The sequence below is a fragment of the Festucalex cinctus genome, chromosome 13 (genome assembly GCF_051991245.1).
Source record: "Festucalex cinctus isolate MCC-2025b chromosome 13, RoL_Fcin_1.0, whole genome shotgun sequence".
Classification (NCBI taxonomy): Eukaryota; Metazoa; Chordata; class Actinopteri; order Syngnathiformes; family Syngnathidae; genus Festucalex; species Festucalex cinctus.
The window spans coordinates 5,780,748-5,797,476 of NC_135423.1; the positions used below are offsets into that span (position 1 = coordinate 5,780,748).

Below are 16,729 nucleotides of genomic sequence, written 5' to 3' on the forward strand. Positions count from 1 at the left end.
TGTATTTTGTGTATGAAGCGTTATTGGCCTGGAATGTCTCCACCTCCTCGTGTTTGTGGGTCAGAGAGAGTTGAGTGCAACAGGCAGCATACAGGGCGGAACTGCTCGAGTGCGTCGAAGCGAGGCGGACGCTGCCCGCTCGGCCCCAGAGTTTGGTCCATCCAAGTCGAAGTTAAGCATGCTGACGTGCTCGGCCTTTTTCTGACGAACCCGAGCGCACCGCGGATACTACAGTGGCTCGTTTAAAAGGCCGTTTTGGGCGCCCTTTGAACTTCACTGACGTTATTGCCCTCAACTTTTTTTTCTTTTTCTTTTTCTTTTTTTTTCTTTTGACGACAAGGGAGGCGGCGGAGGCAGCCATCTTTGGACCTGACTTGCCTGGGAGTGGGATTCGACCATTCTGGCAACCACAGTCACTTGTAAGGGTGTGAATTCTCTTTTCTGGGTTTCTTCTTTTTTTTTTCTTTTTTTTTTTTTTTCGTTAACCTAGATGAACTCCGTCGTCTTCATGTGGCCATCGAGTGACAGCGTAGAGAACCGCAAGAATCCGACACGGTAATTCGGCCAGGGACCAGTGGATGAAAAAGGAACGAACACTTAGGGTTTGTTTTTTTCGTAAAGTGTTCTGAATTTGACGACATTTCTCCTGCACCGCCGGAGAACTGGCCTGTCACAGGAGGGTGAGTTCGGAGCTAACTTGGCTAAGCTAACGTAGCAAACATTCCCGTAACTCAGCCTCTAAATGCCCCTTATCTGTACTAAACGGACTCGAAGTGAATGTTATTCCCCTCGATTCACAAACGCCGAACTATACGCTCAGTTTTGAAGATTACGCGCATTGTTGGGGTTGTTTCATCATATGACACGTAACTTAATCTTGCTAACGTCAAGTTTGATGCTAACATCACAGCCACCGCTGGGCTGGCTACCGAAGTCGACTCAGCCAAGGATCTGCTCAAACCACACCGTTTGAAACACATTGGAACACGGCTAAAGTGTGTTTATTTCCCCGGGAGACTGTCGTAGAAAAGTGACATGGATAAGATAATCTCTAAAGCTACTTGTGTTGTAACTACACCGGGTGGGGGGGTTTAATTTACTAACCGCAGGTAATCTCGTTTGTCTGGCGATAATTGCTGGTCTACCGAGTTAGCAGTACTGTATCTCTAAAATAACTGCGACATATGTGGGTCGTAAGGAATGTTTTGACGTGTAATTACCAGAGATAGTTGGCTCTGGTTTATCTTAAGGGTGGATGAATATGTTACAGGCTCATATACTCACAAAAAATGTATTTGATCCTTTGATATTTAGATTGTGCCAAAGGGAAATGACTTGACATGAGCTAAAGAAACTGTTTAATAATATGTTTACTAAATATATGTTCTGCTAGTTGATCAGCGTTAACCAAAGGACTGAAGACTCAACACTACTATAATATATAGAATACTACCACAAGATCATCATATCCTGTTCTGAAATGAACGATGAAGAGCAAACCTGACATGACATTACTCCGCTCAAAACAGCCCGTTTCCACGTGATCATGAAAGACACATTTTAGTTTTATTCCTGACCTCACTACTATAATTCCTTTTTAGCCCAAATATAGATTCTGTAGCACCAATTGCATTATAGCCCCAAGAACAGGAAGTGGTGAGAAATGCCACATGGCGAAGGTACAAATTGGGAATACCAACCCTCCAGCTCAGTTGTCTTGTCCTGCCGCATTCTTGCACAAGTGTGCGCTACGGTGCGAAAAGGTGTCGCGCGTGAAGGTATGAGTCCTCATTCACGCATGTCGGCTGAGAATACCGTCACGGACTGCGGCAACAAAGCTCAATCACCCCACGACAATTGCTCTGTGGAACAATGGCAATTAGGAGGCACAGTCACTTACATGGTAATTAGGACTTAAACGAGAGATACTATGCGTTTTTTTTTAAATAATGGAAACCAGTTAGCAGGTGTCTTAATAACATGTATGTGGCATGCTTTCTTTTACGAGTTCTAGAAAATTACAGAGTAGTTTTATGGGTGGAGCTGTCAATTTAGTGAGACAGCCTTCATAATGCCAGGCTAATGGCAATCCTGGTTTTCATTCAAATGACCACCTCTGGCTAATTATCAATTTTCATTTCTTCTACCTCGTTCGACAGTGTAAATCTGAAGTGTGGCAAACACGTGAGCACCCAAGATAATGAAGGGAGATTTGTGGTGCATGAATATATGAAAACACAAACACCAAGTGATGTATTTGCATTTTTTTCAAGTGATTGTTTTTCAGCCCCCTTAGCTGATCATGTCATTTGCTGCCCATTCATTTTAAGTTAATTTGTGTGAGGTGGAAGAGCAGAACGCCGTTCTCACAGGCACTTTTTCCCCCGAAATAGGCAGATAAGAATTTACATGGTTGATTAATTTCACAGAGACCTTGACTATGTATAGAAACCTTTAAAAGTAAATTTTCCGTAATATTCCCACATTAATTCGGGGCCATGGCTTTCTCTATCTGTGTGGATTTGTGACTTGTTTCGTGTTGGGAGACAAAAAGATGATTGCTTGATCTCAGGCGCTGGTTCTCCCAGGCGGGCAAAGAGAAGTCTTGTGACTCCCGCCTCGGCTCCGCATCTGCTTGCAGCGGGTCATCTGAGCCACATTGGCCCAAGCAAGCCTTTTTCGATGATCTTTTACTTTCTACATCTGTATGGCAGTAGCAAGAGACGGCATAAATAGCACCGCTTTAACTATATGAAAGTTTTGACATGACAGGATGTGTTGACCTCGTTGACACCGCCGGCTGTATGTAATTTTAAACAACACGCTAGAGAAACCCACATTTTCCCACAAGCCAACATGAAGTTATTTTCTGACATTGCTCTTTTTCCCTATCCAGAACTAAAGCGGGTTACAAAGATTCATTTATTTTAAACCGTAAAGACCCCGGCATTTGACAATACAAAAATCACTAGCTTGTGGTATGTTTGAGGACGTGTTTTCTAGGAGTGTACAGGTTTGACGAGAAGTCCCATCATTGGAATGCTTTGTTTCAGTTGGGCATCTGACAAGTGAGGCAGTGTACTGTCACCTCGGGACTTTTTGTCAGGGGGTGACATCGGTCTGTCCGCATACCAATGGCGGCGGCGGTGTGAGGTGAGAGTTTTCAGGACACAGCCGTCCTGATCTCATGACTGGAGTTGCCGCAATGGCAACCAACTTATCTTGTGCTACTCCAGGATGTCCTCCACCCCGAACTAGACATAATTCTTCCCACCCTCTGAAGATTTGAGATTTCTATATATTCTCCCGCCCCTGAAAATCTCTGAATTGCATAAGTTGAGCATTTACTGTAAATATTACTTTATGCTGCCGCTGAATTGCTTTTAACCGATCCATAATAATGGTGGTCTACCTAATTTCTAATGCACTATGCCCGTAATAATTGTAAATGCCTAAAAATTTTAACAGACACTAGCTGCTCTATTTAATATAGCTTATTAGTGTTACCCCTGTTGATTATATTTACTTAATTTTGCAGCTAATATATATATTTTTTAAATGTAATTGTGATGTTATTTTTCTTTGCTTTCAGTGGTGACCACATATGATACGACTGTCCTGCAGATGAGCCGTCGGTGGGGGCTTTTCAGTCGCTGTCGCAGACCCAGATAGTTTGGCGGCAGCGGCATCGCCCCCACACCCCACCATATCCCCACGATGCCCAACAGCAGTCGGACGGGGAGCCTAAAGGACCCCGAAATCGCGGAGCTCTTCTTCAAAGAAGACCCGGAGAAGCTCTTCTCGGACCTGCGCGAGATCGGACATGGCAGCTTCGGGGCCGTCTATTTTGTGAGTATTTTTTAGTAAAGTGAACATGTTGGTCTCTGAAATTTTTGCCTACACATCAAGTGTGAAATGAAACACCCAAATAAGTCTAAGTCCGGGGAATGGAGATTTTCAAGGAGGGGCACACTTAAGTTAGAAATTTGCGAAAAGTTTAGGGACACACTAAACTAAAAAAAATGACAAAAATAAAGTTTTATGTAATAACGGCAAATCGGAGGTGGCGAAGCTTGGAGGCGGGAACACGGGAACGTGTATGCGTGATGGCCAACGTATTACAAGCGGTAACGTTTATTTTTTTAATCATTAGCCAATAGGGGTGTGAATTGCCTCGTACCTGGCGATTCGATTCGTATCACGATTCACAGGTCACGATTCGATTCGATACCGATTAATCCCGATACGAATTTATAAGTCGATTGTTGCGATTTTTTTTCATTCAAATTTAGAATATACTAATCAGTAAGCTTGTAGAGTGTAAGATTTATATGAAAATGTATTATTTATTTATCTGAAATTTCAGTCTTATAGAGGTTGTAATCTGTTTCATGTTTAAACAGCATTAAAATAAAATATTAAGGCTTAATGTTCCGTTCATATAACATTCTTCCATGCTTAAGGTGTGAATCCTAAAAAAAAAAAAAAAATCAAATCGATTTTGCCTATTATTGAATCGATTCGAGAATCGCGCGATGTAGTATCGCGATATATCGCCGAATCGATTTTTTTTAACACCCCTATTAGCCAATGTACTATATCTTACCATCACTAGTTAGAACGCACCCTAAGGGGGTTTGTAGACTACACGCTGTAATGTTAACCTGGCAATAGCAAGATGGATATGTAAGATGGATATTACATATCCATCTGGTATGCCACAGTAATTTTGTCGGGAAAAGGTGGGACATTCTGTAGAATAATTCGAGTTGATTGGACAATTCGGCATCGTACACGTTGTTTTAACCAATCACGGCCACGGGTGAAAATTTCGTGTTCGTTCTTGTCGAAGTGGGGAAAAGCACGAACATCTTACCAGCTAGTAATGCACAAAGCTCCTCTCTCTGTTCAACATTCAACAAGGAAACTGTGAGTAATTCTGCAAGAACAGAATTAATTGTAGGGTCCATTCGTCTATGTTGGGTTTGTTTGTTTGCCCCTGCATCGACGCTGGCTTCCTGGTTTCGTCACATTTGCTTATCCCGCCCCCAAACACAATGTCACTCTTTGATTGGTCCGAACCCCCAGCCAGTCCGGAACGACGGTTATCTGCGGGAGCGGTACAAGATGTATTCTCCTCAGTTTGTCAACTCACAAATACCGCGAGAATTCATCTTGCAAGAGCAAGTTTACTGTAATGTATTTAATTTGCAAATGACGCTTGTGTGACTGCTTGCTTCGTTGTGCAAAGTGCCGTTTACGGTTTGGTGTAAAACTAGCACTGAACAAGCTTAAGCCTCATCACAGTATGTCCCAATACTACTTAACGGGAGCAAAGCTTCTTCCACTAAATCGTTGTGCCCGGCTAAACTTGTCTCTGTGCACTTGAACTAGCTTAGCTTAGCCTAGCGTGTTCCATCGCTAAGCAGCGGTGGAGTGTGAATATAGTAATGTGGTTATTGTGGAAATTGTGTACGAAAAATGAAGACCAGGCAAGTGTGATTTTTTTTTTCTTTTTTTTTCTTTTTCCTTTTTTTTTGGTCCTCACATCTACTGCCAGCGGGCTGTCAGAGCAGTTATCGGTGGCGAGAGGTAGTCATGAGGCAAGGGAGCGCAAGGAACGAAATACAATCAATACTTTTCTGTGTTTATGGGTGTTTGCGTTCATTTCCATGCTGTACAAAGTATGCTTGATTCTTAGGGTGATTTGTGCAAGACGTCTTTATTAGGACACCTGGGAGCTATTTCAAATCGTGAAAAAGGAATTAGTGTAACAAGCAAAAGATTAATGTTGTCTTATGCAAATTCAAGCCCAATAGATACTTACTCGTTGCAAAATTAGGTATACTAATATAGAATGCTGTAGAGACATGGAATAAGAAGTATATAAAGTACTTGCATTAACATTCTGGCAAAGGTTTACTATTCATGGGGATGATCAATATCCTTTGTGCATTGTCAATTCAGGCACAGGATGTGCGAACAAGTGAGGTGGTGGCAATCAAGAAGATGTCCTACAGTGGAAAGCAGTCCAGTGAGGTACGACTCCCCAGTTGTTTTACTGCAGTCATTATGTGGCTTTTGGTTTGCCATCTGACGTATCTTTCTTCTGCACTCTGCTCAGAAATGGCAAGACATAATCAAGGAGGTGAAATTCCTGCAGAGAATACAACACCCAAACAGCATAGAGTACAAAGGATGCTACCTGCGAGAGCACACGGCTTGGGTAAGAAACAGAATGTGAAGTGCGGAGTCATGAATGCTTTTGATGAAACAGTAAATACACTTTTTGACCTATTACAGTTGGTGATGGAGTATTGTCTAGGCTCTGCTTCAGATCTGTTAGAGGGTGAGTCCAAGTTGAGCAATTTTCACATAAATCCCAGACTTTTTTTTGTTTTTGTTTCCCCCCCCCCTTCCTGGATTTACAACTCTACCGGTTGTTTTCTTTACGTTCTCCAGTGCACAAGAAACCTCTACAAGAGGTTGAAATTGCTGCAATTACCCATGGTGCTCTTCAAGGTTTGGCCTATCTTCACTCCCACAACATGATTCACCGGTGAGTGTTCAGGAGCATGTTGCAAGCGGCGATGGCCTCGGGCCTTCTGTCTTCTGAGTTGTTATCATCTCCCTCCCCTCACCCCCTCCCTTTCCACTCGTGTGTGTTTGACAGAGATATCAAGGCAGGAAACATCTTGCTGACAGAGCCAGGCCAGGTGAAACTCGCTGATTTCGGCTCGGCCTCCATCGCCTGCCCTGCCAACTCCTTTGTTGGGACGCCATATTGGTATGCTGAATAATGTGAGCGTTGAACACCACACACATTTTGTAAAAGCAGTCATCGTTGATGTGCTTTTGTGTGCTATAGGATGGCCCCAGAGGTGATACTGGCTATGGATGAGGGCCAGTATGATGGCAAGGTGGACATCTGGTCTTTGGGAATAACCTGCATTGAATTGGGTAAAGTCATTGAATATTTAAACTTTCAAAGGTCTTCTTTCTTAGCCTGACATGTGTGTCTGGTTTGTAGCTGAGAGGAAGCCTCCACTGTTCAATATGAACGCAATGAGTGCCTTATATCACATAGCACAGAATGAGAGCCCAGTGCTGCAGTCCAGTGAATGGTGAGTTGCAGTTGCATTCCTGTTCCAGGTTTGTCCCCTCCATAATACCAGAAAAGTGACTATGTCTTGTATTCCCTCATTTTAGGACGGATTATTTCAGAAACTTTGTAGATTCTTGCCTTCAGAAATGTCCCCAAGATAGGCCAACCTCTGAGGAGCTCTTAAAGGTCAGCACTAATAAAGGGAATAATAATCATTCCGAAATGTTAACCCAGTGTTTTCTTTCTTTAGCATGCGTTTGTCCAGCGTGAACGGCCCGAATCAGTTCTGATAGACCTAATAAATCGGACAAAGGATGCAGTGCGAGAGCTGGACAATTTGCAGTATCGCAAAATGAAGAAGATCTTGTTTCACGAAGCTCACAACGGTCCCACCACTGAAGTTCCGGACGAGGAGGAGGTCCGTTAAGCTTTGCATCCTTTTCAATTGTTGTCATTGTAATATATAGAGCATTTGTTTTTGACACCATACACGTGGTGCTATTTTTAGGAGCCAGAACACAGCGTGGGCAGAACGGGAACAGTAAACAGTGTGGGGAGCAACCAGTCCATTCCTAGTATGTCCATCAGCGCCAGCTCCCAAAGCAGCTCTGTCAACAGCCTGACGGATGTTGGTGGCGATGACAAAAACGAGGTGGACATGGAGGGGGACCACACTGTCATGTCCAACAGCTCCGTCATACATGTCAAACCGGTAAGACAAGTCTTGCTGCTTTGGTGATTGTACCGTATTGAAACTCGTGTATAATGTTGTGTGCTGTTATTTTTATAATGTCTAATATGCCTTGCTCAAAAAAAAAAGTTGGGAAGCACTGACCTAGCTTGGTAGCTGTTTTTATGACAGCTGTCATAAGTGTCATCCGAATGATTGTCTTGCTTGTCTTTCAGGAGAAAGGTGCACACAACAAAGATTCAGAACCCCATGTTCGGTCAACTGAGCCTCAGTCACAGCCCGCCAACGCCCCGCGGCCGAAACGGAACCGTGAACACTTTGCGACAATACGCACAGCCTCAGTGGTAATGACCTTTATTGTGTTGTTTTTAGTCAGTAGAACTATGGAAAGCTGTTTGAGCTATTGATATCTTTAAAGTTGAAGTCAACCTTAAATATTTCTTGACAATATGTTATATGTGACCTCACTAGTCTAAACATGACCTTCTGATTATTATTACATTTGTGGAAAGTGAATTATGAAGCAAAATGCAGCTTTTTTTTGCCACTTGCTGTTGACTGAAGATGACATCACAGTTGCTCAGGAAACGACCAATCACAGCTCACCTGTTTTCTGAAGTTGATCTGTGATTGGTTGTTACCTGAGACCTGACCAATATTGACCTCATCTTCAGTCGACAGCAAGTGGCAAAATGGCCGCCCCTTGAGATGGATGATAATGGCTGGATTTTTGTCCTACATGTTTTTCCATTCCTCGTCCTCATGCTACTATTAACCTTATCAATTTAAACAATTAAATGTTCGTCCTATCCGTCCATGTTCACCAGCTCACTCGGCAGATTAAGGAGCATGAGCAGGACTCTGAATTAAGGGAGCAGATCTTGGGGTACAAACGCATGCGGCGGCAGCACCAGAAACAGCTGATGGCCCTCGAGAACAAGCTTAAGGCGGAGATGGACGAGCACCGCCTCCGCTTGGATAAGGAGTTGGAGAACCAGAGGAACAGCTTTGCACAAGAGATGGAGAAGCTGATCAAGAAGCACCAAGTGTCCATGGAGAAGGATGTATGCTTTTTTTTTAACCGTGTCGGTTCTCTCTTTGTATTTGTTTCTTGCCACATAATGGTCCTCATGCGTTTTGTCTTTGAACAGACAAAAACGTTCAGCAACGACGAGAAGAAATTCCATCAACACATCCAGAGCCAGCAAAAGAAGGAACTCAACAGCTTCCTCGAATCACAGAAGCGGGAGTACAAACTGCGCAAGGAACAACTGAAAGAGGTAGTGAATGCTAACAGAACTTTTCAAGATTACAAACGACACGAAGTAAGAATTTTGCAATGCTGTTAGAATATGTGATCACATGGCACACCAAGGCAACATGCTTGTTTCATATTTTAATTTACAAGTATGACCAGGAAATGTTTTCCATACAAATATTTACTATTATTATAACATTTTAGGTTATGAAAAGGCATGCAATGAACTAGTTTGCGCAGCACTGTAAAAATTTGTTTTAATGTGGCACAAGAGAAGTATTTTTCATACCAATATTTACTATAATTATGACTTAACTACAGGGTTAGTGATATATTAATGGTGGCTTGTGCTACCATCATAGGAAAACTCAACTCTAAAACAAGGACCTCCCTGTACCTTGAAAAGCATACAAATCTATCAACGCCACGTAGCCTGCTACGTTGGTCACCTGCAATGTGGTTTTCCTCTCATAGGAACTGAATGAAAACCAGTCAACACCCAAGAAGGAAAAACAGGAATGGTTATCCAAGCAAAAGGAAAACTTCCAGCACTTCCAAGCCGAAGAAGAGGCAAACCTGCAGCGCAGACAAAGGCAGTATCTGGAGTTGGAGTCTCGTAGGTTCAAACGGAGGATCTTGATCGCTCGCCACAACATCGAGCAGGATTTAGTGCGCGAGGTTAGTGGTTACCTGTATTACACTGATGCTTGATTGGTTAATTAATTGACAAACTGTAGAAATTTTATGACCTGCCCGATTGTCTCAAATACTTGCACTTTATTATTTACAGTTTTATATAATTCTAAAATACAAAATACATATATACGAAGTTAGTTGCAGTGTTCTCCCTAAAAATTAAATGGACAAAGCAAACATTTGAAGGGGGATTTTTTTTTTTTTTTTTTTTTTTAAACTGGTGATTGGAAGAAAAGCAGAGGTGGGCCCCCTTGAAATTTTCTACGCAGAAAAAAAAAATCCTGGTTTGTATGGGATTTGCATCTGCAGTGATTCTCTCCTTTGACACCCGCAACCAGGAGCTGAACAAACGTCAGACCCAGAAGGACCTGGAACACGCCATGCTCCTGCGGCACCACGAATCCATGCAAGAGCTGGAGTTCCGCCAGCTCAACACCATCCAGAGAACGCGGGCCGAGCTCATCCGACTGCAGCACCAGACGGAGCTCACCAACCAGCAGGAGTACAACAAGAGGCGGGAGAGGGAGCTGAGACGTAAGCACGTTATGGAGGTTCGCCAGCAACCCAAGAGCCTCAAGGTGAGAAGTGGCCTATGGTGTGCCTTACTGCTCCTCTGAAGCTTGCTCATACCTGAAATTTTGGCTTGCAGCACAAAGCCAATAAATGCAAAAATGCTAATTATGCATTTATTTTTGTGCTTCTACTTCATAATAGTGGCTGATGTATTTATATAAGTAGGGGTGTCAAAATGAGTGTTTTTAATTTCTGAGTTAATTTAAAATTCCTTTAACGCCACTTTTCGCCCCTTACTTGGAAAGCCTCTAACTAAATTCCAGTCACAACGCAGCAAACACGTACACGTCAAAATTCAGCAGTAATAAATTTATTAATAATGCATATATTGGTGGAGACTGGGGTCAAGTTGTATTTTACAATTTTAAAAATGTGCAGAATTTCACAAGTTACTTCATGTTTAAAGATTAGATGTCTCTTAATATGAAAAGAAATGCATTGAGCTGTCATCGTCGTACAAATACAATTATGCCATCTAGTGGCAGAAAAACGACCTCAACACACATCAATATCATACTCGTTTTTTTTTACAGTACAGTACATCTTTTTAATTTTACCTCAAATTATGAAGTTGGTGTATCAATGACTAAAAGTTGCAGACATCTTTCTATTAGTTTAACATTTTTCTTCCACTTTTATCTTAAAAAGACAATGAAAAAAAGAATTTATTGTATCGTGAGTTAACTTTTGAAGTTATGCGATTAATTCTGATTAAAAATGTTAACCATCTGACACCCCTAGTTAGGAGTAATCCCATAAAAACCTAACCTGGTTATCGGAAAGGAACAGACTAATTCTATTTCCATTAATTCAGATGGGGGAACATATTAAGATCATGAAGGGAGGTTTTGACAGGCATTCTAATTTGACAGTCCAAAGAGCTACAGATCAAGAAGCAATTCCAGGACACCTGCAAGATCCAGACCCGGCAGTACAAGGCGCTGAGGAATCACCTGCTGGACACCACACCAAAGTCGGAGCACAAGGCTGTGCTCAAGCGCCTGAAACAGGAGCAGCACCGCAAACTGGCCATCTTGGCCGAGCAGTACGACCACTCCATCAACGAGATGCTGTCCACTCAAGCGGTGTGTTCAACTATGCCGTAAATATGAAAAGTGTTAGATATGTCACTTTGTTTGATGTATTTTACTCAGTTCCTATATTGACTGGCTAATAAAGCCTCATAGTCACTACTAAGACTTTTGATGCGGGAATGTGTTGACGTTATTACCAGACGTGCCCTGTCAGTGCCGTTTTAAATCATTTAGGTTAATTCACTTGTACAAATATTATGTAAGGCTACTGGTAACTGATTTACTTAAAGGTTTCAGATAAAAATGCAAATTTAAAAACAAGCAAATTTTGGAAGTTTTGGAGCGCAACAATCTGTATTATCACACTTGATTAAACTGCATTTGTTAAAAATAAAATAAAATAAGTACGCTTCCTGGTACGCTGCAGTAAACAAACAAAAGAGCACACTATTTGAGGAAATGCAGGATTTTTGGTCTTCAATAATAACACAATGATTTCTTCTCTCAATCTCTTCCAGCTTCGTCTGGATGAGACCCAGGAGTCCCAGTGCCAGGGCCTTAGAATGCAGCTTCAGCAGGAGCTGGAGCTTCTGAACGCCTATCAGAGCAAGATCAAGATGCAGACGGATGCACATCACGAGCGCGAGAGGAAAGATCTGGAACAGAGGGTGTCGCTACGCAGAGCGTTGCTGGAACAAAAGGTTCGTTCTATCCGTTAATTTTTCGCTGTGCAGCGAGGCTGTAAGCTTTGATGCGAATAACGTTATAACTGCACACAAAAAACAAACAAACAAACAAACATGAAACAGGTGGGTTTTGCTGGGGGTTCATTGACTATTATGTTTATAGCTATACAAAATAGTATAGTAATAGTAAATTATGTAGAGTAAATTTGACTGTGTTCAGAGTGGTACCAAATAGACTTTTTTTTTTTTTAAGAGTAATATTTACACTTGGAAGAGAGTAAAATAAAGAATTGAAAAGAATAAAAGTCACTGAAGGGTTGAGGAACGAACTCACGACCTTCAGCTTGGGAGACTGCCACACTACCACCTGAGCTATGCCCCTCCTACTGTTTGCTTATCTCCAAGAGGAGACCAAAAACATTAGTTTTGTTCTCTTGGCGTTAGGAAGAGTCCAGCTGACGCGAGCAATATGGCGAACACATGGCTCAATGAGTAGATCAGCTGTCTCTAAAGAGAGAGGCAGAGGTCGTGATTTTGTTCCTCAACCCTTGAGTGACATTTATTTATTTTTCCAATTCCTTTATTTGACTCTCTTCCAAGAGTAAATATTACTCTAAAACGTAGTCTATTTGGTCCCACTCTAAATAAAGTCAAGTCTAAGTCTAGAGAAAAGCCTTGTGTGATGTTTTTGACCACTTTTACCTTTCAGATCGAGGAGGAGATGATGTCCCTGCAGAACGAGCGCTTGGAGCGAATCCGCAGCCTGCTGGAGCGCCAAGCGCGAGAGGTGGAGGCGTTCGATTCGGAGAGCATGCGCCTGGGCTTCAGCAACATGGTGCTATCCAACGTCTCCCCAGAGGCCCTCGGCCACAGCTTTCCCGGATCGCCGGCAAGTTGGGGCGTCCATCTTCAGCAGCCGCCGCAGCAGCCGTCTCCATCGTCGGGGAGCTTTCACGGGTCACACTGGAGCGGCGGCAGCGTGGGCGCGGCGGGGTCGAGCCGCCAAGGCAGCCATCGCTATCATGCCAGTCCCGGCGGGCCGCAAAGCTGGGCTCAAGGAGGCGGGGCTCCGCAGCCGTGGGGCCACCCGTCAGCCGCGTCCCTCGTCTCGCAGAATAGCGCTCAGGTCATGGGGAGGACACCGCCCGGAGGCCACGGCGAGCAGGGCATGAGCAGGAGTACCAGCGTCACCTCGCAAATATCCAACGGGTCGCACCTGTCCTACACATAAGCCAGCCGGCGCACGCGTCAAGTCCGACGAAACACAGCGGCAAAAGTTGTCTTCTACTGTGCGCACCCACACGTGGATGTGTGGTTGAATCAATGTTGCTCAGGTCAAATGGGCTGCAAATAGCCGCAGCCCCTCCTCCCCTCACAGCAAGCATACAGATTCTTGAGGTTTGCTACTTGAGCACATTTTTACTGATACCTTTTTTTTTCTTTTAGCATATTGTCATTCACAGCTCTTGCTCCAATTTTGCACATGACAACACTGTTGAAAGCCTTCCAATCAAACACAAACAATAATATATGGCCGAATACCGAATTCCCCCTTGGCCCGATACTGAATATGGTTCGACGCGTGTTGTGATGCCAGCCTGCTGCGATGGCCATCGGGATTTAATCCAAAATAAGCATTTTTCACGAGCTTGACGACGGTGCCTTTTCAGCTTGTTTGAATGAAAACGTAGGTCTTAAATCTGAATTATGTGGCTAAAATCCCCAATGGGCCAGTATCGTCATGTGCATAACACGGGGTTCATGTCAAAGAAACCCCTCCAGTTAAATGTCTTTTTGGTGATGTTAAAACAGACAGCCCACATGTTTAAACGTGAGACCGCCTGGTCTAAATGTTAGCACGATGTGAGTGCTCGTTTCAGAAGTTAAATTTTTCCACAAGTCCCAAATATATGCAGATGTATACGCAGTGGTGATGTGCCGAGTAGTCTTATAAACTGTGAGAAGTGGAGAGGAACATGTAAATTTTTATGATTATTATTATTATTATTAAATTAGTAGTCCTTTTAGAGATGATGTGGTGACATATCAGTGTCCACGGTGACACGCTTGCCTTCAAAAACAATCAAAATCAGATATTTTGATTTTTATCAGTGCCTTTTTTATATATATATATAGACAAAACTGCTGCCTTTTCAAAGCACTTTATGATGAATGCAAGACTTTTTTTCTTTTCTTTTTTTTTTTTTTTTTTTTTTTTTTTTAAAAAGGTAATAGTTGAAGCACCTGGCAGATGGGTGTTGTCGAGATGAGTCCGGGTGCAGTACACGGCAAGCCCGCTGCGTGAGTTGAAACCCACTTTAGCTGAATATGTGGAGCCATTGGAGTTATGGTTTTGTTTTGCGAGCAGGTAATAGCCATGACCATGACAGCAGGCTGGGAGCCACAACGTAGAGGTGCTGCTACATTTAAGAACATGTCGGGACTGAATTGAGCATGCGTTTGTGAAACACCACGCAAGTTAGAATATGAACAAATGTGGCATTGAGCACTTGGCCATTGAATTTACGCGCTATGGGAGCGGCCTGCATTGCGAGACGGAATCTTTAAAGGGGGCGGGGTCAAACTCTGTCTTTGTTGTTGGCCACATCGTAGTTAGTGTGCAAAATTTGTATTTAAAAGTATATTTTCTTAGAAGGAATGGAGAGGTCTAATTCTCATCGTAAGTACACTGAGGGACAAAATCTTAAACCTCTAACTAAAGTGTTGAGTGTTAAATTTCTTTTGCCCACTTATTAAATATATGTTTTTAGTCATGCTAGCTTTCGGTCTGCATGTAAACGGTGACAACCTGGGGAACGTGTAGGAATTTAAAAGCGAATTGACGCTCAGCATTTTGCAGAGACCGCATCAAAACTTGAAAGATCTGAAAAAGTTGTATGGAAGAAAATGTAAATGAATTATTTAAAAAAACAATAGTGCAATTTTCCATATTACATTTATTTTTATTCTGTCATTGACTGTAACCAAATAATAGTGCAATTTTCCATATTACATTTTTTTTTTTTTTTTTTATGTCAGTGGAACCACGATGAAAACTACAGACCTCTTCATTCATTGTAAATTGGAGAATTTGATAATCGGTGTATCAAACACTCGTTTCTTCAACACCGATAGGGTTTCTCAGTGAGCCATTACGACTGTGAAAATTATATAAATTTACAGGCTCAATGGCCCCTGCAATTCTTTGGTTTTGCATACCACAATATTTCATGACATCTGATTTCAAAGGAATCGATACAATTTTTGTCCAATTTGTATTGCGGAGTTTTGGTTAAAAAAAAACAATATTAAAAGTAAGGGAAATAAATTGACCATTTGTGTACATACTTTGTGCCAAAATAAAAACACTATTTGCGCTAGTGGGCCACACCACACCAAATTGCATCTGGCCCGCCAGGGCCTTGAGTTTGACACCTTGCGTTTGTGTAATATGGAACCTCCAAAGTTGAACAATCCAATTGACGGAAAAGTTCTAATTTCAAAATATTGTTTACTATTGGAAATCATGTCAAGTGAATGAATGTGTTCTGTAAACGTTATAAAAGCTGTAACTGCAGAAGTACTTAGTTATTTTTTTTGGTTACAACCTTCAGGACGCCAGGAGAAGAAAATATATTCAAAATTTATTCTAGTACAACAACAACAACAAAAAAACTGCTGTACACTCAAGCAATTTAACTACCATGTTACCATTCTGTCATATAAAGTTTAGAGAGAAGTGAACCACTCGATACATCAATTTGCATTCGACTTTAGAGGTTTCACTATATACACATTAAAAATGATATACTGCCAATGTAAGCCAACAAAGTAGGCTTTATACTTGGCATATATGAATATAGCAAGTCCATCATGTTACTGTGCCCTCATCCCAAAGACTCAATCACTATCACCTGTATCAGTGAAGAAAAATAGGAACATATTGCTCCTTGCTCACATCAAAAGCCAAGAGTTTGATTTTTTTTTTTTTTTTTGCCAGCAGAACCTCACCCCTCCCATACCAACCTTCACACTTTTGTTTTTGCTTTTGTCAGTGTTTTGTGTGTGATTGGATGGTTGTAAATGGCCCATCGGTCCACCAACCTGGATTTTTTTTTCTCTTTTTTTTTTTTTCTTTCTTTTTTTGTGTGTGTGGCGTCTTACTGACTGACTGAACGCGAATGCAGGATTCTGAATGAGGCAACATACAGAGCAGGCAGACGTCTTTTCTGTGGGCCAAACACTGTTCCATAGTTGCCAAAACCCGGAATAACCCCCCTCCCATCCCCTCCTCAGTGATCATGGGCTGTCACATCTGAAACAGGCCAACAAACACAAATGCTTCAGTGATAAGAGATTGCATTTCTTTTGAAGATGTCAGTATTTTTATTTTTGTTGGCACATTACCACTCCAACTTGTAACCTGTATTAAATTGTATAGATGGTCTTGAGAGTTTATGAAGATGCTACACATAACGAGATGCTCAAATACTTAAATTGATTCAAATGGTATTATATTAAAAAATTTTAAACAGAATAAGAATAGAATCAAAATCTATTTTGTTTGTATTATAATGTACCATTGTGTTGGCAGAGGGACTATTGAAAAAAATCAGCTGTAATAAAAGTAATTTTAGTATAAACGGAGTGCTGCTACTTTTTACTCCCCATATCGCGCGGTAATGA

General features: G+C 42.0%; 1 protein-coding gene across 7 annotated transcripts; it reads left to right on the forward strand.

The window, feature by feature from the left end:
- The first annotated feature begins 40 nt into the window (after positions 1-40).
- On the forward strand, positions 41-16,690 carry taok1a (TAO kinase 1a). 7 transcript variants are annotated; one of them, XM_077541040.1, is made up of 20 exons: positions 41-680; positions 3,593-3,849; positions 5,968-6,039; positions 6,125-6,226; positions 6,304-6,349; positions 6,463-6,559; positions 6,674-6,787; positions 6,869-6,960; positions 7,031-7,124; positions 7,210-7,291; positions 7,356-7,523; positions 7,614-7,817; positions 8,015-8,140; positions 8,624-8,860; positions 8,948-9,076; positions 9,529-9,732; positions 10,089-10,328; positions 11,196-11,408; positions 11,876-12,058; positions 12,753-16,690. In XM_077541040.1, exons 2-20 carry the CDS (start codon positions 3,718-3,720, stop codon positions 13,272-13,274), a joined length of 3,057 nt encoding a protein of 1,018 aa, XP_077397166.1. In that variant the 5' UTR covers positions 41-680; positions 3,593-3,717; the 3' UTR covers positions 13,275-16,690. The 7 variants fall into 7 exon arrangements, with proteins under 7 accessions (XP_077397166.1, XP_077397160.1, XP_077397162.1 ...); XM_077541034.1 differs by having other exon boundaries at positions 42-680; positions 8,012-8,140; XM_077541036.1 differs by having other exon boundaries at positions 42-555; positions 8,012-8,140.
- Positions 16,691-16,729: the final 39 nt, after the last annotated feature.